We start from the raw sequence: 25,528 nt of genomic DNA, 5'->3' as shown, positions 1-25,528 counted from the left end.
TGGGCTTCCCTGGTGGCGCAGTGGTTGAGAGTCCGCCTGCCGATGCAGGGGACCCGGGTTCGTGCCCCGGTCCGGGAAGATCCCACATGCCGCGGAGCGTCTGGGCCCGTGAGCCATGGCCGCTGAGCCTGCGCATCCGGAGCCTGTGCTCCGCAACAGGAGAAGACACAACGGTGAGAGGCCCGCGTACCGTAAAAAAAAAAAAAAAAACCTCTCATTTTTAAGTTTCCTTTAGAGTTTGAGTTCTTAAAGTTTTGAGTACATCTCTTTTTGTAATAAACTGGATTCAGACTTGTCATTCTTCTATAATTAAAGAAAACTGGTGAAGTTACATAAGCAAATATTCATAAGCACATAGTATGTAACAGGTATACATACAAACTGTATACATAGATATGACCAAGACAATTTTTTATCTGACTGAGGCTAGAAATAAAATGCTACTCACTATAAAATATATGTGAGTTTCTCAGAAAATTGTCCACAACACCTATATTAAAATAAGCAAGGGTAATTGTGAAAATGCAGATTTCCACTCCAGATATTCTAATTCAGTAGGGCGCAGGAATATGCATATTAAACGAATGCCAAATAACATACTTATGCACACTAACATTTAAGAACTTCTGATATTGAGACTCGGGGGTGGGAGAGACCTGGAGCTTGTCACCACGTGACCCTAGATTGGACAGAGGGACTCACATTGGCTGGAGCAAGGATTGGGGAGGGAGGAAAGGCAGGCATCCTATCTCCTCGTGGGATAATGTACAGAAGGTACCTGATAGACAGTAAGTGTTCAAAAGTGTTAATTCTCTTTCCTCTGACATGCCTCAAAGAAAACACAATCAACAGCTGAGCATGCCTGGGGGCTTCTTACTGTTTCCTCCTCAGTTTAGTATATTTTATTTTGCTTTCATGTGACCTCACTTGGGAGGAGATCCACAGATTCTCTCCAGAGACATGGGGAATCCCTCCTAGTCTAATTTATACCTTGACTTATTATATGTTTTAAAATTAGATTTAGGTACTGATAAAAATTCAAATAGCAGAGTACAGAGGCCTGTGGGATTTTTCTTCTCACGTTTCACAAAAAATTTAACAGCTTACTGGTTTCAGATCAAAACTCTAGAAGCCTCCATCACCACATTTCCTGTTTGTAACTGAACAAAGTACACACAAAAGATTTTAAGAAACAGAAGAGAGAAAAAACTGAGGTACAGATAAGACAAGGTTTACTGCCACACTGCTTCTAACATAACAGAGCAACATTACTTAGAAAAAAGTTTGTGGGAGCATTTTTAATCCATACATTTGCCTATGGCTACAGAAGGATTTTTTTGAGAAAAGAAGCATGCCAGGTAAGTGGCATTTTAAATTCTTGTGTTCAATTCCTATGCCTAAGAATTTACATAATAATTTCCAAGCCTCTAGCAAAAAGACACTTAAGGTTTGGAAAGTAAATTACTTTACAGAATTATTTTTTAAATGTGGGATAACTTTTACCACAATTAGGACATATTTTGAAATATATTAATAAGCATAAATTGACTACTTTCTCTTAAAAAGTTGGACAGTGTTTTATAATATAAAGCTGGTTGTAGCTATTCAGTAATTGTTCCTTGATAATCACGCCATTTAAAGTACTTAATTTTAAAGGAACTTTCGTTGACCATGCATATTCCTCTTTAGTTTAGTTTAGTTCTAAAGCAGGTTAGGAGTAACAACATTCTGGGATTAACATGTACACACTGCTATATTTAAAATGGATAACCAACAAGGACCTACTGTATAGCACAGGGGACTCTGCTCAATATTATGTAACAACCTCATCAGGAAAATATTTTGAAAAAGAATAGAGACATATATACCTGAATCACCTTGTTGTACACCTGAAACTAACACAACATTGTTAATCAACTATACTCCAATATAAAATATAAAGTTAAAAAAAATAAAGCTGGTTAGGAGTAACAACGTTCTAATTCCTTGGATTTAGGCGCTATATTATCTTCCCAGAAATCAATTCAATCATCAACTTTCAGAGAGATGACAATTTGCAAAGACCAGTGAAAATCCCATCACCTGTGGAATGGATTATGAGAGTTGAATCCACATTGATTAGCCGAATGTCTGCTCCACATTGACTATCATCTATCATTCCTCCTTTATTCTTTTACGTACTTTTAACTTCCTTAATAAGCATCTTTTTGTAATAAGAGAAGACATGCTTATTATATAAAGTGGGAGAACTGTGAAATATATATGAAAAAAAATTTACATAGTTTTCATCACCTTAGAAAAATAAGATATTATGTTGTATTTCCTTCCAACTTTTGCTTCTATATATCTTCATGGTTTGCTCTTCATAACTGAAATAATAATGTAAATAAAATCATATGTTCAGCTTTTTTCACTAACATAACCATCTCCATTTTTATGATAACTTCTGCTTAGTTGTTTTACATAAATGCACAAAGTGACATCTTTTGTGTTATAGTTTACTTAGTTGTTTATTGTTAGACATTAATGTTGTATACAGTCTTTTTATATTTTAAATGACAGAAAGATGAACAGCTCTATAGCTTTTTCTATATTAAGGGTTATTTTCTTAGGAAAGATTTCTAGACATGGAATTACTGAATAAGAAGTTATGAACATTTTAAGTCTCCTTATTGCCAAATTGCTTTTCCAAGGCTGATGCCAATTCACTCTCATCCTAGAGTGTTTCTCCTTAACAAGCTGGTCTCATTTTAAAAAATCTTTACTAATTTGATAAGCACAACATGTTTAACCCATTGTTTAATATGTTTTACTTTGATTATAATGAGGATGAACATTTTTGCATGGGTTTTTAAACTTTATAATTCTGTCATTTGTGAATTGTCTAATTACATTTTTGCTTATAATTGTGCTAACAGTATTTTTAATATCAATATGTATAAGCCATTTATAAAGATAATAGATATTTTAATTCCTGTGAATTTGTTTCCCAGTGTTTTGTTCCATGGATTTTAAAACTGATTGATTGGATTAATCACACAGGGAACATAAACTGATGTATGGTTTTCACAATTCTCTTTATCTTTTCCAGGTACATATATTAGCAAAGAAAAAAAACAATTGTTCCAGTTTTGCTAGTGCCCTGCAAGAAATGGACTTAGCAATACTATGAACAATTGCTATGAGATGATAGTCATGGGGAACTTGGCAAGGGTGGGAAGGCCGAAGGCAGTGAATATGATGTTCAACTATTTCTCATTAATTAATTTTAAATTTGGAAGGGATGATAAAATTTCCTTCACAGTATTTCATAGTTTATGTTTAGATCCCTTCAGGTGCTATACAGGAGCTCCTCCATTGTCAGTTAAGACCTACGGTTCCACAGAAGAGATAAAATGTATACAGTATTTGCCATTAAAGCCTCATAGATCTTAAAAGCCAAGAAACAAAACCAAAAACCAAAAATCCTTAATGTGAAAGGAGAGACTCAGATTATAGTATTTTTTACATTAGATAGGTGAAGTAAAAAAGAAAATAAGTGTGAACACAATGGAAAAGTGAGATTATTCCTAGTTGAGTAAAACAACGTATGAAAAGAAAAACCCAAGTCTTTCCTTTTCTCCCACCTATATGCCTTGTAGTCACTGCATCAATAAATGTGCCAGCATCCTACTTTCTACTGTGTTTCTGCATTCACATAAAATCAATATTAGCTAAATCAAAGACAAAAACAACTCCTTTGGGCTACCATTAATTTAAACAATGATTCACAATTTAGTTACACCTCGCTGTTTTTCAAAAAAAGGATTTTCATTGTCTTTTCTCACTTTTCTCTTCCCGTAAGCCTCACTCACCTTTTGAGAACAATGAAAGCCTGTCTTTTAGAGACTAGATAGGACTGATTTATGAATCATCTTTTAAACTCAGATGTTCTTTAAATTAAAAATAGGTCAAAGACAGTGTTTCATCATTTAATTTAGGTAACATTTGACAGGCGATTTCAAGAAAACTTGACCCAGGAATGTTTGCCACTTAAAGGTCACAGCTGTAAGAAATAAATATCCACAAATTGCTAGTTAATAATACATAAATAAATACTGGACCCTTTTCCAGGCATTTTTTTTCATTTAACTTATTCAGCATTCCTGAATTAAAAAGAAGAGGGAAAAAATTAACAGGCCTTCTTAAAACATTAAAGAAACATAGTAGTTACAGTATTTTGTTGGATGAAAGTTTCCACACACCCATGCCATCTTCAGAGGCTCTTACCAAGGTGCTTCTCCAATAGGAAACAATAAGTACATACACAAAATGGAGCAGCTACATACAGATAAAGAGAGGTTTGTCTACAGCAGGGAATTTAGCAGCACTTCGATCCCAATAGGATTTCCCAAGTTTACCAATTCCAAGTTTAATTATGAAAGAGACAGAGTCTAGTACTGGAGGAATCATAACATACTGTCTTAAAATCTACCCTCCATCTCACTCCTGTATGTCCACTTTCCTCCATTAAATTCAGCAAGTATTGTTTAAGAGGAATCGTGATGTACTAGAAAGAGGGGACCTTCACGTCACACAGGTGGGGATCTGAACTCCAGTTTTACAGCTGGCTTAGTGTGAGGGTCAGTGTTTTGCAGAAAGTCACACAGCTAGTAAGTGACTACACTCCTCTTTCCCTATACTGTTTGAAAACAGATGTTCCAAAGCTTCATATCGCCATTGTCCCTCTCCCCATCATGGCCCCTCCCTGACATATATCATTCACTTCCCAAATAACCTTCTATTCACAATAGACACATTTAAATTTGGCAGTTTTCAAATTTTGCATTAAAAACAGTATCTTAGGGCTTCCCTGGTGGCACAATGGTTGAGAGTCTGCCTGCTGATGCAGGGGACACAGGTTCGTGCCCCGGTCCGGGAAGATCCCACATGCTGCGGAGTGGCTGGGCCCGTGAGCCATGGCCGCTGAGCCTGCGCATCCGGAGCCTGTGCTCCTCAACGGGAGAGGCCACAGCAGTGAGAGGCCCGCGTACTGCAAAAAAAAACCCAAAAAACAAAAAAAAACAGTATCTTATTTACTTGAAAGCCTGGGACTAGATTTGAGAATCTCTTCCAGTGATTAGTCCATGACTCTAATGCCTTTTACTGATGGGATGATGGGGATGGACAGTGGTGGCAGAGGCTGTGTGGACAGTGACAACAGGCCACATCAAAGAGTCATCAAGCATGTGCCTAGTTTGACACCAATCGATCACCACAGTAGGAAACATTCATTTTATGAGTAGAATCCATGGGGATTGTAATATCAGAACTTTCATGTTGAACCTTCTAGGGTGCCTAAAATAAATATATACATTCATGGAATGCAAAGAAGAGATGGTCACTGCTCTGAGAGAGTTTACAAGCCAAGAAAGAGAAACCATCAAGGGAAGCCATATCCTATATACTATAAACTCACACACTTGTCTCAGTTACAGATCCTCTGAAGGAGAAATAGTTAAGGCATTATATGTATTGCTTTTCTATTGTTAATTGTTTAAGAAAAGGCTCCTGTATGAATCAAACCTGCCAGCAGAAAGACATTACATTTGCTTAGCTGGGTTTCCTTCCAGAGTACATGTAATTGTGAATTCCAAAGACAGCACCTGCCAAGAACTTTTGGCTTTAAATGAGTCAGAGGTCTTATAATTAAACCTACTACTATTAGCCCCTGGTAGTTGAAAGCTGTTTAGAAACTGAAATCATGGTTTTCCTAGCTGTCATTGCCTCACTAACAACTTCCTGATGCTTTTGGCTTTTTAACAGTACAAATAGTTAAATTAAAATTGTGTAGGAGTTCTTTTTAAATTGATAAAAGCTACGTAAATGAAAGTAATTGCAATTAATGAATAATGATACTAAAGATAGCATTTGTCAGGCAAGAATTTTTAGGTACTTTGCACATGCACTATTATAAGAGGGACTGTCTGTATTGAATAGATACCCACATGGGGCTAGAGTAACTGGGTAAGGGGAGGTACAAAGTATGTGTGTGAGTGTGTGTATGTGAACATTTACACAAATCTACCATTCAAGTTGAAAGTCTCCATCATTTAGCTATTCAATATCTTCTTATCTCTGTGTGTTTTGTTTCGTTTATCAAGATGGGGGCATTTATTGTTGTCAATCAACAAATTATGAAAGATACCAAGAATGTGATGAAATACAAAGCTTCTAAATGAAAATCTTCCTATTTGTAACTCAGATCACATTACAAAAGAAAAATATCTTGGAAAGCAGAAGGGTTAGAAAGGAATCACAGACTCCTAAAAAGAGAGGAACACTGGAGACCATGCTAAACCAACCCCCCACGTTAGAATTCAGCCTGTGTTTTAAAAGGCCTCCAATTGATTATGTAAAACAAATTTACTGTTACAGCAAAGACAAAACCCAGCCCTAAAGGACTGTGCGGTGTAGTCCATGTTCTTACCTTGGAGTTGCTGACATATTTCATGAAAATTGTTAGGACTTACCTAAAGCCTTTAGTGTAAGTGTAGTCTTGTGATATTGGTTTGGTTATTTCTTTGTAGCTGAGAGAAAAATTGTCTTCTTGTAGCAATTAATGGACTAATACAACTTTTCAGTGCACCCTTTAATTAAAAAGGAGAAAGGAAAATTTCTAATTGAAATATAATTTTTGCGAATGATAGGATAATTTCTAGCTAGAATTAGTGTAATTTTTTAAATGAAATTAGGGCTTTCTGCTTACTGCCTTGAAGTATACCTTTTTATTTTTTAATATTTATTTATTTATTTGGCCGTGTCAGGTCTTAGTTGTGGCATGCGGGATCTTCACTGCGGCACGAGAGATCTTTCATTGTAGCACACGGGTTTCTCTTTAGTTGTGGTGCAAGGGCTCTAGAGTGTGCAGGCTCAGTAGTTGCGGTGCACAGGCTTAGCTGTCCCACCGCATGTGGGAACTTAGCTCCTTGACCAGGGATTGAACCGGCGTCCCCTGCATTGGAAGGTGGATTCTTAACCACTGGACCACCAGGGAAGCCCTGAAGTACACCTTTTTATACTGTGCTATATTTTATTTACCCAAACCACAGTATATACTAAATACTAGATGCTGTGAGAAAGGGAAAAAAACTAAGTACGAAGGAGATTGATTTTACTAGTTCTCCCAAGGGTAATAAATTCTAGAGATTTGTTATAATTTTCTATGTATTTATTTGCTCTCTTACCCTTCCCTCAGAAAGAGTGGTATTAAAAGTACACAGAACAGTATAAAGGACAACCAAATAAATCAACACAAAGAGAAAATAAGGAGCAAGGTGTACGATTAGTTCACAAACATGAGTAGCATGTAATTCCTAGAGATTTAGTTAAGATAGAGTGTGTGTCAGATGATACACAAGGCCAGACAGATGACCAGTGACAATATTCACATGGATTATAAGAGTAAAAATGTACCTGTTCTTGAGGAGATCCTCAGCTTCTTATACCTGATACCAAGTGATGTATTAAGCAATATCTTCTAGTCCATAGCATCTCTATAATTAATAAATTCAACAGCAAGTCTCATACAGTTGGTTCTTTTTCGTAAAATGAGTTTTATTTTGCTCTGATAACAAAGACAGAAAATGTAGAAATGGAAGAGAACAAAAAGAGCGACAGAGAGTTAATTTTTATTTTCTGGCTACAACCTGAAGTTTAGTTCTCTGTTGCTATTTTAGGCAGGTCATCAGCTGAGATGGAAGCAAGTTTGATATTCTCTTAAGAAATCTTGGGAACATAACTGGCGCATGTCCCAGTACAGAAATCATCGAAGCCACCATTTAGAGGTTGATCCAGGGAAAACCTACAGGGAGGGTCAAAAATCTCCTCCCAAAATCAGTTTTGTACCCCTTAAGCATGTGTATAAATGAATGAACAAATTCCTAAAATATGTCATGGGGATTTGATGCAATAATTCTAGACTGGACTATTTCTAAAGCAAGGTTACAAGTCACCCAATTTGGCTAAAGGTAAGTTATCCAAACATCCATCAGATTCTTAATTTTAAGCAGTGCAGCTTTTTGGTCAATGTGTTGTGTTCTTAGATAACTTATACTATGCTACTTTATATTATGGTATATAATTTCCAGGCTGAAAATAAAAAGAAATAATAAAGAACATCTGCCAAAAACAATAATTTGAGTTTTAAGTGCAGTACTTAATCTTCAGTCATTCTCTCTGACAATGGCTAGACAAAACAACAAGTTCATGAGGTTACTCTTGGTTCATGCAGGTAGAACCATGTTGAGAGCATACAGGAAAACATCCATTTTTCTGTTCTCATAGTAGAAGAGTGTGCATTGAATACGTAAAAACAAACATATTAGGTCTTTAAGGTAAAGGCTGAAGAAAAGAGAATGGAAGCACATCCCCATTTCATGCTTCTCAAAATTATTATGTGGTCTGTGAAGAGATTGTTTCTACTCACCCTGACTCTTATGTTTTATGCAAGCATCTGAGTTTTATGCAAGCATATACATCCTAGAGTTGCAACAGAGCTCAGCTAGTGTTATTTTCTAAATTTCTTTTTCTGGAGATTTTAATGACACTAATCAAACTTCCCAAAGACTGATTTTCTAAACAAGAAAATAAAATTTTACCTTTATAGTTGTCACCACCCCTATAAATCTAATCAGGTAGCTAGCTGTTAGCTCCAACTTCCTTGTATCAAGTTTCCTAGGAAACAAATAATAATCATTAGATTTTTTTGGCAATATAAATTCTGGGCAGAGAGAATTAGGTTGTGGTTGATGAGTAGTTTCACCAAAGCTACAGTGAGCACTCTTCTCACAGCGATCTGTTTCCCAGCTTCTGGGAGATAGATAGGTCCTTTCTCAATAGTACTAGAGACAAATGTAGCAGAATCTTCACTTGGTCTTTTCCTGGGTTGTGGATGTGTCTAGATGTCATACTTGATCAGAACCTTTCTGTTGGACCTGGTTATTACATTTATCCTTCTTCATCCACTCTTCATTTACTTAGTTGGCACATGTTTAGTGAGCACCTACTTTGTGCTGAATAGGTTGCCAAAATAGTAGTGGGAGTAAGATAATAATAATAACAATAGCTACCATTTATTGAGCATCTATTAGTAAGAAATGCTATTCTACAAATTTCATTGTATGTCTTAACGAATACCCATAACAATAGGTACAATGAGAAAATTAAAGAATGAAGATAAAGATCAATAAATCATTCTTTCTGTCCTTTGGGTAGCTCACAGTCTAGTGAGTGAGTGCTTCAGAAAGAAGGTACTTTTGAAGGATGACTAGGAGTTTGTCAGATGGCCAAGGGGGAAAGTATTTCAGGAAAAGGGGCAAATATACAGACATAAAGGCATGAAATGGTAAGTATGGTATCTACTGAAAATTGCAAGTGCTTCAGAATGATTGAAGCATGGTATATTATTGGGTGGATATAGTAGGTAAGTCCTAAAAGACAGGCAGGAAACTTAAAGTAACATTTTGTGGAAATTACTTACGGTAAGGAAAGAAAAGTGTTACATCCTCTATGTTTAGGGAGGAGATAGGAGCAGGTACCTTCTCCTAAAGGACCTATGTCACAGGCTCCAAAGAAAAAACAAAGGGACAACTTTCTCCAGAAACCATGGAGGAGAAGAGTGTATGGGGATCGTGTGTGTAAAGATAGTAGCTGGGTTAAGAGTGGTGGTTGATGGAGCAAGGATTAATGGAAAGAGCCATCAACATAAAGTCAGGGCCAACTGAACTAATAGGAACAGAGGCCAAATTGACCTGAGCAGGGTCTGCTTAGTATTGTGTTTTAAAATACTGGCCTTCAAGACACCAAAATTCTTTGAGATGTGCATGTCCTTTGATCCAGCAATTCACCTTCAGGAATTTTTACCTTAAAAAAAATTAAGGTTGGGTGTATAGTTTTAGCTAAAGCTAGTCATCACAAGATTTCTTATATAACTAAAAATTAGAAGCAACTTAAATGTCTAACGATAAGGGATTGATTAAATAAATTATGGGGGCTTCCCTGGTGGCACAGTGGTTGAGGGTCCGCCTGCTGATGCAGGCGACACGGGTTCGTGCCCCGGTCCGGGAAGATCCCACATGCTGCGGAGCGGCTGGGCCCGTGAGCCATGGCCACTGACCCTGCACATCCGGAGCCTGTGCCCCACAACGGGAGAGGCCACAACAGTGAGAGGCCCACGTACCGCAATAAATAAATAAACAAACAAACAAACAAATAAATAATGGAAAATCCATACAGTGGAATAGACAGCAGCTAAAAGAAATGGAAGAATATTTTGCTTATAGGAAAAGACTCATGCTATAAAATTATCAGGGGAAATGTAAATAACAGTATAGTCAGTATAACTAAATCCTATGCCTCCGACCATAACAACTTCTACTCAGAAGATAATAATAAGTTTGGAATTGTATTAACCAAGGTGTTCACAGGGATTGTCTCTTGATAGTAGGATTAGAGTTGATTCTTATCTTTTTGTTTTGCTTATCTGAGTTTACTAATTGTTTTTAACTTTGAACATACATGGTGTGTATAATAAGTCTGGCCTCTTTGTAGCAATTAAAGTTCATTTATTTCAGTGTCACCAAACACTGACTGTAGAGGGTGAGTGATGAGAGTCTACATTTGGCTGAGTGAATAACCTAAAATGATAGTTGTAACATACCACAATAGAAAATATAGTGTGTGCACTCAAATTGCTTTAAAATGTCAATGAACTTAGAACTGTATCTAGACTGTGGGTCCTTAAGGGACATACACAAGGAAAAGAAAAGAAGAAAACTCTTTAATAATAGAATCATTAATTTAATCATTACTTTAATAACAGAAATCAGAAATTAATAACCCTATACTGTGACAGCAAAGAGGGAAACTGAGACCCATCTGGCAAGTGAGACAGCTTGCTGGCCCGATTGTTCACCATGATAGTTAAATCAACCACCTGAAAGGGGTTATTATCAACAGGAGGTGGGGAACAATCGAGCTCTGAAAGTTTGCCTTAAAAATTTGCTTTAACCCAGCAATTTTACTCCCAGGAAACTTTCTCCAGATAAGTCCACATACATGGAAAATGTCTATCCAATGGAGTTTCTTGCGTTATTGTTTGTAAGAAAAACGTTTTAAAAATCAGAATGTCCATCTTAGAGAATTGGGTATATAAATTATATTACAGTAACACTATGAAATTCTATGCAACCACTAAAAATAACATACTAACATGGTAAAAATCCCCCAAACACAGTGGTAAGTTTTTCTAAAAAGGCTAATAAGTGTAATATTAGTGTCCCATTTATGTTTTAATAGAGGACCTTAAGTGTTATTCTATATTTGATGGTTGGAATTTTTAAAATTTATACTCAGCAGGCACTTGTTTTTTAAATAAACAATTAGACTTAAAAATCAAATCTAAAAATATGTGCAGTATCATATAACTAGAATTTTTAATATATTTTAAATAGTTTATTATATTATAGAATTCTATAAGTATTTATGGGATTATGTTCATGATGAATGAATTAGGCACCTCCAAATGTTAGTGTTTTTAGCCAAATTAATTGGTAGCTCTATTGCAGAAGATAAAAGACTGCTCAAGTCTTCTCAGTTTTCTAATACTTTATGAAATATAAAAATTCCCTGAAAGAAAATAAAACCACTCATTTCACTACCATTATCAGTTAACTTTTCCCATTTATTAATTCTTGAAAAATTTTTATAAATCCTGTAGTATATGTCTGGCACAGCAGAGTAGAAGGCAGAAATGGTCCTATTCTCTGTGGAGCATATAGTATTTTGAACATCTAACCACATGGTACAAAATTAAGGAGGTAGCAGACATTAGTAGACAGGTGTTAAAAGAGACACAAACTAGTTCAAACAAAAGCAATGTATAGATGAATAAGTGATATGCAAATTATATGCATATATGTATATGTACATCTATATAATAAATAAATATATATTTTATATATTTAATCACCACTATGCCTAACTATGCTCATTTAAAAATAAATGATGCCAAAAAATAAATAAAGCAACTCAAATACATAGAGGGCAGTTCAACAACCACTGCAATGTTAATAATTCAAAGAAAATTAACAACTCAAACGTCAAATCTGAGATTCAGAAAATAAGTAAAATAGAGCAACACAAAGAACATCTGGATTTAGGGAGTCTTTATTTGATGGTTTAAAGACAGGCTATAGGGAAGTAAAGCTAATTTCCCTCCTATTAAAGATTTTGCCTCTTCTGCTTATTATGTTTAGCGTATTTGGATTTCTTTGAAAGGGCTTAAAATGTTCTAGGCAGCCACAGAGAGAGAGTTGGGACTATGAAGGAACATAATCTCTGTTGTAGCTATTTTCACATTGCATTTCTAATTATATGCTCACATATTCACATCCCCAACTAAACAGAGTTCCTTGAGGGCAAAGATTCTGTTTTCTTTACCTTTGATTCCCTAATATAGAGCATAGTTCCTGGCACAGAAGAGATACTGACTGAATACATAAATATATAGTATTATACAATCACAAGTTATTTTTCTGGGGTCAGTATTCACATGGGTACATGACTACTAAGATAATTAGCCGAATTTTATATATGTATGTAACTATATCTCATATTTTATAATATATTTACAAATATATTTGTAATTAGGCTAATTATCTTAGTAGTCACTCATGTATGTGTAAAGATTGCCACAGATAATCAAGGGCAACTGACAGGCAATATCCCACAAAACCCCCTTTACAGCTCAGGAATGAAAAAAGAGGCCTTCGCAGAGGGGAAGAGCAGAATCAACCCTCCATTATCTGCTCATGGAGCTCTAAATAGTATGAGAAAACTCCTTATGGCCAGTCTTGACAAAACTGGGTTACTATTATTCCAGTATTATTGTTTTATCCCAACACACAGTGTCCTACAGTACTGGGATTAGTAGAAAGTGATAAGTGATTCTCCATAATAATGAAAGCATGGAATCAATATGACTACAGACAAAGGATTAAAGAAACGGGAAAAGTATAGCCTATTATGACTGCATAATATGGAAGTTCTTAATTTTGAACCAAAGTTTTTATAACCTGTCACTATTTGTCAAATCTTAGTAGCTAGACTAAAAATGTCTTCCATTTCATCTTTACTAAGAATGTGGGACACTTGCTTCCTTTTACCCAGGTGGGAATTTGAATACCCATTTTGAAATCTGTAAAAAGCCTTTGGCTGTCAATGCTAACTAATTTCTTGACAGAGATTTGTCCTTTGTTGTGAATAAACACAGTGGTTTTAATTGTGGGAATACCTAGCTCAAAACAAATGAGTACGCAGCTACTATACTAAGCGTGTGTTTTCTTCTGTTCACAGAAAACTCTGAATGCCAGTTTTATGTCTGGGCAATTCTAGCCTTCTTGGGTTTAGCTCTGACTATATCGCTTATCTTCAACATTTCCCACTATGTGGAAAAGCAGCGACAAGGTAAGACACTTTCAGAAATAGCCATATGAAACCTGCTTGAGTGGATACTGAGTCACTGGAAAACCTACAGAATAAGATGATTTTATGAAATGTTATTCAGTAAGATATTTTTATCTGTAGAAAATCTATCTGGTACTTTTTTTTCACGCTGAGGGCTCTCTTAATTTAAACATGTAATCATGTTAGAAATGTAAACAGACTCCCAATTTTAGCTTTATCTCTACTAGAGGGTACAGCGTAGGAAGGGATTATCCTGGGAAAATGTATTTTTCCATCTTCCTCCTCCAGTTGAACAACTCATGAAATTGTAGCCTATTCTGGAGCATCTGTAAAGGTTCTTTCTGGTGTGTGATGAGAAGAGTGAAGACTAGGTCTTTAAGGTTCCACACGAGTCTATTCAAACTTCTCAGCAACGGTCGGCCTCTAGAGTGCAGCAGGCTTGGTTGGGATCAGAAGGGAACTGGAAAAGCAATAGACTGAACCACGGGCTTTTTATCAAACACTCCCAGAGTCTAGGATCTGCCACCGACAGCTTTTCTTTCCATTAAGCTGGGCAGAAGTATTAACCACGTGGCTTTCACCCTCTTGTGCCATGATTGAATTAGTGTGGTGCGCATCAAGTGGCACAATGTTTGCACACTGTAGGCACTCAACATAGGTATGTATGCTGAACACAATGACGGGTGAATGGAGGAATGAAAGTTCAGCTATTTCTTGGAGTGCTCTTAATATTCTAGAACCAAAAAACTCTTGGGGGCAGGACATTTAAGTGGTAAACAAATAGAAAAGAAAAGGTAAATACATTTTCTTTAAACAGATGAAAATAAATAAAGCAAAGTGAACAAAACTAAGTTAAGTACATGTGTCCAAGTAAAAGTACATGAAGTTAAATTAGAACAATGGTCAGATTCCAGAGAGAGTCCTTGATCCGCTTAAGAGTGTCTTAAGTGTTGATAATGCTAATGTAAGGTATGAAGAAGGCATTATTGTCATACAGATTTGAAAAACAAAGATGAGAGTCACTAGCAAATGAAGTGACATGGCTGAGGTCTCACATCTATTCAATACCAAAATCAAGGATAAGTGCTCAGTTTTTCTAATTATCTGTTTAAAACAGTTTCCACCAGCACATGCTACTTTTACACTGTTGACCAAACGTCCTCAGCCAGAAACCCAGCACTCGTTTAGGCTCTCTATTATATCATTTCTATGCGAAAGATGAAATTCCAGGTAAGCAACACATTTTCATTAGCAATGATTTCAGTAGTTATTTTTTATTTTCAAATATTTTTCAGACTAACAAACTTTATATGTCAGTGCAAGATGACCCATCAGACATTTTCTAAAAAGTTTCCTTCCTTTATAGAAAGAAGAGAGCTAAGAGTAGCACTTTTCTTTGTATAATAGCTTAAGATGACTACATTTCAATTATTTTATGGAAGTATTTTATGAATGCAGATAATATTGTCACCTGAATTAGTAAAAGGTGAACTGAGAGCTGTAAGAGATGAAATAATTTAAGGTGGGAACCAGGACAAGAATTTATCTGAGCCAGTACTTCACTCTTGCTTGATTCCGGCCGAAATCCTCTGGAGATGTGTATGAGGCCAGGGAACAAGCGGTTTTATGTGTTTAATGTAAACCCAACTGTTTAACTTAAATTTTATTTAGCAAATTTGACCTATTTACTTTCAACCTAAATAGTCCTTTTTTTCAGCCCTATGATTGCACTGAATTGTGGGGAATATGTATGTTTAGAATCACTTTTTATCAATGTGATCAAGACCAGGGCTGGTCTAATTTTACTGACCTATTACTTCTGCCCAGAACTATTTGGCTGTACCAGTCTATTACAACACAAGGTGAATAGGTTTTCCAATTCTCATTTTTGGTTGTTTGTGTATTGGAATTTATTTACCCATATTCATACCGTTTTGCTACCATACAAACTTTTGGGGGGAGTTATTTGCTTGTGATGATTAGTTGACCACTGTTAAAAGACAGTTGCCTAACTAAAAAAAAGTGGGCTTTTCTTTTTTTACAAAGGCAGATTTTTTTTCTTCTTCTTTCTAATTGTACAAACCCAGGCATGCTATACGTGACTCTATTGCCTAAAATCAACAGAGTGGGAAAGAACGCTTAAAAAAAAACAGGAAATTGTGAATGACATTTATTGATGTACTTTTAAAAATCAATTTCAGTTCCCTCAATTGTTTTTAAAATCACGGCTTTTGAAGTCAAGCTGACCTGTACTAGAACTCTGTTTTCAATATCTACCTGGGAGAACTTGTCTGAGGAACGTAACTTCTCTGACTCTCAGATTCCTTATCTACAAAATGTGGAAAATACTATCTAGACCATGGAGTTCTTGTGAGAAGTATGCAGATACCTTAGCACAGGGCTGAGGATTTAGTAGGTGGGTCCTGGACAGGGTACAGCCCACGTCACTGTTCCTGGTGGCCCGGGTGCTTCCTTCTTTCACTCCTTCCACAAATGTTTGTTAGAGGTTTACTATGGCTTCATTTAATTTTAATGTCTGTTATTTCAGTGAACATTAGTTTCTCTGGCTTTTTCACCCCTCCCACCATCCTTAAACTCTCTAAGCCCTCTCCAGCTCTCATCCCATTTCCTGCCCCCGTCTCTTTATTATTTAACATGTCTGTACGATAACCTGAGTTTTAGTGATAACGGTTGTGTTCAAGTCTGTGAACATACAGGTTCATTTTAGAGAGTTTTCTGTAGGCTTCCATGGAGTTGGTTCTAAATATTAGTCTGTCTCCAATTAATTTATCTGAGCAGTAAAGAGCTAAAGACTTCTCGAACACATCCCTTTTCTGTACCCTCACCGACTCCTTCATGGTGATCTTATGCCCTACAGATGCATATGAGCCCAGTGGATTGCCCTGCAGCAGAGCCCTGCCTCTCCCTTTCTAAGGATGGTGAAAAAGACAGAGACGCCAGTGGGAGGGGGAGAAAAAGACACCTAGAGAGAGGGGAGTGGAGACATGCCAGAGTGCTCCAGTCTCCACCACAGCCCCCTGATGCTCAGGCCCCTCACTGCTGCACTGCGCCATCACTCCCACCAGCCAAAGACACTACGCCCTTACCCAGGTCTGAGCCAGGTCCCACAGACTCTGTCTGACTACTCCAGGCAGGGTGAAGTGTCCAGCAGGGGAGTCACAATTTTCAGCACTGGGTCAAGTATAGGGATGGAGTGTTATCTCATACCCTCATGTGCACCTTCCCATCCTTTTAGGACACCCTCTTTCCCCCACACCCCACCCCACCCTGAATACCCTAGACCTGCAATCTGCTAGGAATTATGGTACCACCCACTTCCACCACCGGGACTTGGGTTGGGTCATGGGTAGGCTCACCCCCAAGCTCATGGATCCAGAAAAAAAACAAAAAAAGACTGAGACTTCACTCGATCTTTACTCCTTAGGCGGAGCACATTACCCTGGGTCTTGCACTTTATAGACGTGCAAATTTAAGATTAGCCTTGGAACAGTGTTTGTTGTTGCCAGATAAGGCCCTTTGTTCTTATCCCATCTCCCTTTTTCTCTCTGCAGTCCATTCCCAACCACTCAAGTATTACTAATGACCCATCCTTTCTACCTCATATAAGCAAACAGCACTGTCTTTCTTGCTCACCCAGAGATTCCAAGTGGATTTGGGATTAGCTCTGCAAACTGTTTGACTCCTTTTCAGTCCTGCTGAAGACTCCTCACTGTTTTGTTTCTCCTGGACAGACAGACTAGAAGAGATTGCATCATATTAGCCAGTTTTTCTGCCCCTTGGTCTGTGTACACAATGCCCCTGCATCTGGCCTTATATAGCTTTTTATTTCTACATCTTTGTGCTATTCTTTGTGGCTAAGAAACTTGCAAGATATGACTCCACCTTGGCAAACAGTTAGTGAGTAAGTTTTGCAGGTGTATTAAATAGCTGAAAAAAGAAAATCTCTATCCCAGCAACAGTGCAGTATCTACACATTCAATCAGATAGACAAGATAAGCCACTCCTTGATGTTTTCTGTAGCAGGGCTAGGTAGAAGCTTTGAAATGGAGTCCTCCTTCCCCCCAAATAAATCTTTCATTTGTATGTGATTCTTTGTCCAAATCTGTTCTTTACTAGGATTATATTTATTTCTTTTCCTGATAGGAATGCATTCACTTTTTCTTCCTTTAAGTCCCCAAAATATTATCTAAGCTTTCCTCTCTGTTTTGAGAAGGATAAAGAACTGCATGGTTTGCTCATACATCAAAGTCCTATCAGTGTATCTCCTATTTGCTAGAAAATTATGCCACATATTTCACATTAAAAATGTATCATAAAATTTGTATTATGGAGTTCAAACCATGTGTTCTTGTTTCTTGTTGTTATGTATCGCACATGGAAGAGTGAACACTATAAAGGGGAAACATAAAAGAAAATGTTAGCTCACACCCTTTCAACCATGAACCTGACCACAGTGTTTATATCTGAATCACAAGAGAGGATTATGAAAACTCACCCAGCTTTTCTCACACAGAGTCTTGCAAACATAACTGCTTTATAATAAAATAAAAACTGTGTTTGATTTTATTAAATATAACTGAAATGTTTAAGTAGGTTTTAAATCATGCCAGTTACTTTTAAATAAACCTATAAGGCCTGAGGACAGAGCAAGCTCTTTTCGGGAGCCTGAGCTTGCAGACCTTTCTCCTTTGCCGTAACCTCTAAACCTTTGACTGCTATACCTCTATTGAAAGAGATCATATTCTATCACACTTCTTATGGTAAGTATTGTAAAACTAAAACCATGCAAGTACTGACTGTCCCACTCCAGATTATACATTTAAATTTTAAGAGTAGTGTGATGTGGTGACCTCAAACTTTTAAGGTTCCCTTTCAGGGGGCTTCTTCAATACAGTTGGTTTTGATGTGTAATATCCTTTACCCATTACTTCTTTTCTCCTTCTTCACATTGTTTTAGTTCCCTTTCATTCCACCTAAGCATCGCATTATTATATTGTAGCCTTTATATAGTTGTTTCTCTTTCCTTTTTCACACAAAGCTTTTTGGTCTAAATCTTTTAAGTATTTATTTATTTATTTGCTTTTCTCTGCTGCTAATACATCGAACTACATTTTCCTTTTCCTTCTATAGAACTATCCTTTTACATATTACAGCAGTGTATTTTCCAGGCACCATCATTCATACTCTAAGCACCTCCAAATGGAAAATCCACATTATCTTTAAGAACTATTGGTCTGTTTGGAGAAACATTTTTACTCCATATCTAGTTTTTTTTATTCTATTTAAGTACTGTCATTATTTTTTGTTTGTTTTTATCTTTTCTTTGAATTTACTACTCAATTGGTGAAAATCTTCTTGCAAAAGGTGAGGTTTGATTATTTCATTTCAAATCAAGCTTTACTTATAATTTTTTTATCTTTCAAATAGCATTTAAATTATATCAACTACTTTTCAGCTAATCCATTTAATGAAGAAACTTCGTAATTCAAATCAGCACAATTAAACGTGGCTTGCTGCAGGATATGGATTTAGAAATATAATATTGATAACCAACTTTGTCATTTTCTAAAATGTTTTTACATAAATTATTTCATTTATCTTCCACATCTACTCCATGATATAGGCATTATTAACACTATTTTATTGATAAACTAAGAATCAGTTTTGCAATGATTTTCATGTTCATTTGCAATGAAATGCATTGAAGAGCTGGTACCCAAATCCAGTGTCTTCTGATTCCTAACCCTGAATTTGTTCCATGATACCTCAGGCTACAGGTGGGCTAAATTCTTGTGTATGCACTTTAATTCCAGACAAATTTGAATAATAATTAATGACCTGAGTATAAACATGTACTTCATATAAAAAGAAATCAATACATACTTTATATTTGCCAGTTAACAATTTTCTAATCTATATTAACTAATTTTTATTCCTATGCTTATTGATATGTTTTACATTTCTCAAGCTTTCTGATTTTGCTGGGCTTCCATTAACTTGTGGCTACTGTGCAACAGTAGACTTCTCTAGGCTTCTCCCCACATCCATGTTGCATTCATACTCACAAAACTAGTCCGAAGGTAGTTGAAAACAGCTGCATCTTTTAGATGCAGTCCATGGTAAGACATTTACTGTGGGCTAGAAGAAACATATTTCTGACAGATCCCAAATGGGATTCATCACTTTCGGTCCCATAGCTGCTTCATGTTTGTGCTTTGCAAAAACTTCCCGCATTTGGTCCTTTACAGAATTCTTCCAAACACATTGACACATGACATATCCATTTCGTCCTCCAATGTGGTGATTTTAATAATTTGTTTGAAACATTATTTAATAATGTTTCTCTAAGAGTTAATGACCTCTCTGGAGAATCACAACTTTGTCACGCATAAATCTAACTAAAAATAGTCTTTGTAGTTGTTTGGTGACTTGCTCAATTATTGGGAAACATTTTTGTTAGTTTCTTACCAACACACAGTGTTTTCCAAATGTTAAAACGGAAAGATCACCATTTGATTGCTATTGTCTCTGAGTCACTGTCAGAGACTTAGATAATACTGGGCTTTACTTTCATATGATAGCTTTTGCAAGATTTTGGTTTTTATTTAATGCCAGGTTTAATAAAATGCAATCAAAATATAATAAATATCATATTATATACAACTATTCAGTTCAAAGAAAATTTATTGAGAAACCAGTAATACACACTGCTTCATAATTTTGACCTTAATTATTAAAACTGAACTCTGAATTTCTCTTAACTTTCCCTATTGCCTCTCTAAAAATTTCTTGAAACTATTTTTTTCCAATTTTGAATACACATATTTAATTTGAAGTACAAATACTTCCTTTCATTTGCCTTTGAACCACCACCTCCAAGGTTCAACAGTGGATACTTTGAGATTTGACCCCTACTTTTTTCATGATTTTACAATCTTACATCAAATCTCCGGTCAGTCTGGTTTTTGCAGACCAGCATACTGTTTCCCTTAAAAGCCATTCTACTGTTTTGATTACTTTTAGAGACTGTGTTGCCAACCTTTTCTGGATTTCTTCTCCCTAGAACCCTTATCTCTCCTTACCTCTCTATTTTTACCATGTGGGTGAAATGTAATCATAACCAGAGGAACTTCCTGAACATTATTTTTATGATGTTGTTGTCACATAGCAAGAAATGATAATGGGCACTCCAAGATTAGATAAATAAGTAAATAAATAGAAGTGTCTTCTAGGGACTTTTTTTTTTTTTTTCTTGATAAGGAAGAAAAGCCTAACCAAACCAGCAAGGGCAAATAGGGAAATCTGTCAGAAGGAAGCAGAGGTGTTTTGTAGAACCTGAAGGCAGAGAGTACAGCCAGGCCCCACAACAGGCTGGAACCACAGAAAAGGCAGGGACAGGTTTCCAGTGTACTCCACTTGGTGTTTCCCTGCATGAAATGGCCACACAGCTGGGCTCTGCATTACTGCCAAGCTGCACCATGTTTTCATTCCAGATTACCAAGAGAGAACCTGATTGGCCCGAATCAGAGAATATCCTTATCCCTAGTTCAAACAGTGGTGGTCAAGTGGCTTGATTAAAGATGTTAACTGGCATTGAGGCTAAGCTCCCCTCAGAGCATGCTCTAGAAGGTTTAAGACATGTACGTCAAAATTTCTTTTAATTTGTCTATTTTGAATATCTTTCAGATAAAACATACACGTACTCCGATGACTACTTTCCCAGGTATGTAGAATATGAGTCATAGACTATGATTCCCAAGGAATAAGGGGAAATAACTAACGTTATATTGCTTATAGGTTTGGCTCAGGAATGTTTCACTTGGGTTAAAATAAAAAGTGAGTTTTAATTACTTTTATTTCCACCTGAAGAATAATAGTTATAATATTATTGTCTGCCCTAGTTACTTACTCATCCTGAGTCAGTGAGAGAGCTGGATGAAGGACAAAATGAAACTCTAACCTGTTATCTACAGAATCCTCATTAATTTTGGAAGAAGATATCCTAGATTAGGATTCAGTTCAGGTTGTAAAAAGGTAGTCTAATTAAATATAGAATTGTGTGGCTCTTAAGAATTCAAGGTAGTAAGAAATCTGGCAATATTGATACAATTTAAGATATGCATGCACACCTACATAAACAAGGATGATTTGTGCTGCGCCATTTTTAAGGGTATTGCCAATAAATAACTCTAAAATAATATGCAGTTATAGATATAACATAACTTAATTGCTTATACTTATTAAGAACGTTGCAGACAAATCTGTGTAGTATAAAACTTTTTTTAAAGAAGGTTTATAATATAAAGCATAGTAAAGAAGTTTCATTTTCTTGGACAATATATTCTGACCCAAATGTATCATTAGATTGGAAATTTCTCTTTTAGGATTAAAAAAATCTAAATATAGAAAATTTCCTAGAGGATTCTTCAAGACCTTTTTGAAATGGTAAACTGAAAGGCTGAAAAGGTCTTTCAAAAACACAAAGCTTTCTCACTGTACAGGGTAAGACTGCAAGCTTTTTATTGGCCTCTAAAATGTCCTTTTTTAAAAAACAATTCTTCTCCGTGTGGAAATATCTCTGGAAGATTCAGATCTGGGCTACAGGCAGACCCACACAAAAAAGACAATCTATATTTTATGACTGTTTTTAACATTGGATTCTATAACATGAGATAATTTAAGTCATTAGTTCATTTCAAGAGTGATTTGCTGATTTGGTTACAACAAAAAATATGACAAAAAGAATCCTACATAACCATGTAGAAGTTAATCTGACGATTGATTTGATTCTTGTCATTTGAAAGGCAGTTAAGATGCAGTGTGATAGAAAGTCTTGTGATACTATCGTTCTACCAAAGACTGGGTTGGTGGTTTTTGGATTAGGATGGGAAGAATCAGAAAGAAAAATTGGTAAAACACTCATCTCAAAGCAAGCAGGCTCTTAGCTGCAGGGAAAATTCAGAAAGGAGGCTTGTTCTTTTATAACATTTGTTCCTCCAATAAATATTCATTCAACAAATAAGCATTTGTTTAGACAACAGAGATACAAAGATGAAAAGATGCGATCCTTCCCTCAAGGATTTAATAATCTGTTATCTACTATAATAAATCTCCATTTAGGCAAAATTTGAATATACAATGCAGATTGTATCTATTATAAAGAGGCTGGCATATTAATTCACAAGCTTATGTATGTACTTCACAGATTGTCTATTTCTCTGATTATGTAGTTTGGGAGCCAAAGTCACCTTTATAGGAGAGCATGGAGGCTTCAGAAAAAAACGAATGAACTATCTCCAGACATTAAGAAATAAACATTAAAACAGCAGGTGGAAATAAGGGCTATCTTTCTTAGGTAGGGCTAGAATTGTGGATGCTTCCTCAGTCCTTAGATGGTTCAAAGCTGGGTAGAAGGGAGGCAAGCTTCCCTCACACTGGGTTCCCTGCTGCACTGCCCCCCTGATCCTACTCAGCATTGGTTTAGGCGGGAAGCTATGCTGGAGGGGAAAGAAATTTGCTTCTCTGGTCTTATCTTCCTGCTTCCCCAAATCCCTGCCTTCCTACATTAGTAAGTCAGGAACATGATCACTTTAAAGACAGCAAAGCGTCTATATCTAATAGAAAGTTAAATATACACTTCCTGGTATTTACCCCTGGGCCACTTTATTTGTCCTTTAAACGTAATTCTACACAATTCTTGTCTTTTGATCTGTGTTAAGAGGATAATGCAGTGAGAATATCATCGGTTTGAGGTACAAACAGTTCTGGATGTTAATCACTCTTGCAATTACCAGGTTTGTAATCTTGGGAAAATGAGCATTGCTGAAGTGGAATTTTATCATCTGAAAAGTATGGATTATAATATAATACTGTACTTACAAGGGTAGCTGACTGATTTAAAAAAAAAAAAAGGCTGAATGCTTTATTAGGTGAAAATTAAGGTCTAAGAAAATTCCCACCCGTTTGAATTATATTTACCCCTTAATTTAGGAAAGCAGTTCAGATTTACACTAAGCTTATTATAGCTCCTCAGTGTTCAGAGTCTCTCTCAAGGACTTAGGACAAATCCCCACCTGTTCCCAGGGTTGAGTATCCTGATGACAATAGAACTCCTGGGTAGCCTTCCCTGGTGCCTCAGACTTCCAGGTAGATATGCAGATGAGACCCTCACTGTGACCACTGCCACACTTGGAACCAAAGTATCTCCATGTTTTCAAGCCTTCTGTTTATTTGTTTTAATGTGCAAGTAACCATAATCCAAGCTCCAACCCTGTGCGAATGCAAGAAGTCCAGTCCCTAACCTAAGTATTTTGGGGAATCCTCCAGAATGTGCTTATAGGTTCCAAAAACCTTATTCTTGGTTGCCTCTTGGGCACCCCTAGCTCTGTGTCACTGCTCTAGTTTTCTTTCCCCATCTTGTTTAGAATTCTTCATGCTGGCAGATCTTTCCAGTCTCCTTTCCCCCAAACTTTGACAAAGACTCTTCTTTTCAAGGGCTCCAAAGCACTGGCAATATAAGCTCCTGTGTTTGACTGACTTTACAAAAAAGTAGACATCATTAGAAGGACATATGAACACTGATCAAGAGAATAAAAATTTAATGTTAGATATCATTGCCTGAGAGTCCATTAACTTCCCCCCTCATAGGAAATACTACTGGTTCTTAGCTAATCCTAGCCATACTAACCCTAGTTATACAAAAATTGCTGGGGTTTACACTTTTCTCCTGGACCAAGGGTCTATCTTTGATATCCACTCACCCCAAATTCAAGAAACCTACACCCATGGCACAGTCCCTGCCAGAGAAAGTAAAAATTTAATGAGCATATACTCAGGAACACATTGTTGCAACAACTTTGCCTTTTCTCTCCTCCTTCATTATTGCTTTTCTTTCCTTTTTGTCTCATTCCCAGCAGTATATAAACAGACAGTACTGTCTGACATCTTTTTGAAAAAAAAGAAAAGAAAAGTTCCCTTGATATTAGATTGCCTATAGTTATCTCTCCATTGCTCTGCACCCTTCATAGCAAAACTTGGAAGTGCCATCTACATTCTGTCTATATTTGCTGACTTTTCTTCCTCTTCTCTTCTTTCTTGAACCTACTCTATTCAATCTTCTGTCTTCAATAATCCACTGACTCAGCTTTTGTCAAGATCACCAATGAAATCTACATGGCAAATCTTAGTCTCATTATACGTGGTCCATCTGTAGCATTTGACACATTGACACTCTACTTCTTGAGACACTTGCTTCTCCAGACTCTGGGCCACCCCCTTTTTGGTTTTCCTCCTCAATTAGTAGCAGTTTCTTCTCCTTTGCTGGTTCCTGAACCTTCGACAAGAGAGTGCCCAGGGCTCAGTCTAGTGAGCCTCTTCTCTATCTACACTTATTCCATTAGTAATTTCATCCTCTCTCATGGCTTTCAGTAACGTTTAAACACTGGTGAAGCCGAAACATATACCTGCCTATTCAAAGAAATGTCTACTAAGCAAATCAGGTTAACACTTAGCAAAACAACTTCTGATAGACCCTAAGCTTACTCTTTTTTATCAATCTTACAACTTCCCAGCCCCTTAAAATAGTTTTATTTAGTTTTACAGAAATCTTTCATTTTTATTTGGATATTGGAACCCTACATTTATGTCATAGAATTTGGGAGCTGAAAAGAACAATAGGGATTAAATAATTTAATATCCTTGTTCATAAATAAGGAAACTGAAATTCAGAGAATTTATGTCCAAAATCACCCATGCAGAAGTAATGATTTTTTAAAAATTGAAATTACTTATTTAATCTACTTAGATAATAAAGTATTTGAGGCATTTTCTTTAAAGCACTTCACAATAAAATAATAATAAAATATAAATACAAACTTTAAAAATAGAGACTAGAGAAAATTTATATGAAAGTAGAAAATTTGAACCCTAGTAAAAGATGCAATTAATATTATTTTAAATCTTGGAATGTCAGTAAATGTGCTGATTAGTTAGAAGATCATTT

The 25,528-nt window shown here is 36.3% G+C and overlaps 1 protein-coding gene across 1 annotated transcript in view; it reads left to right on the top strand.

Annotated features, from left to right (window-relative positions):
* Window positions 1–1,221: 1,221 nt before the first annotated feature.
* The window catches only part of TRAT1 (T cell receptor associated transmembrane adaptor 1), a 36,459-nt gene continuing 12,152 nt past the window's right edge, over window positions 1,222–25,528 (top strand). Inside the window, exons 1-3 of the mRNA XM_067737270.1 lie at window positions 1,222–1,358; window positions 13,396–13,506; window positions 21,214–21,250. Of these exons, the coding sequence (XP_067593371.1) occupies window positions 1,352–1,358; window positions 13,396–13,506; window positions 21,214–21,250 (155 nt within the window). The 5' untranslated portion in view covers window positions 1,222–1,351. The remainder of the gene's footprint in view (window positions 1,359–13,395; window positions 13,507–21,213; window positions 21,251–25,528) is intronic.

Source organism: Pseudorca crassidens, chromosome 5, assembly GCF_039906515.1.
Source record: "Pseudorca crassidens isolate mPseCra1 chromosome 5, mPseCra1.hap1, whole genome shotgun sequence".
In the NCBI taxonomy this organism is placed as follows: Eukaryota; Metazoa; Chordata; class Mammalia; order Artiodactyla; family Delphinidae; genus Pseudorca; species Pseudorca crassidens.
This window is presented reverse-complemented; position numbering and strand designations above follow the sequence as displayed.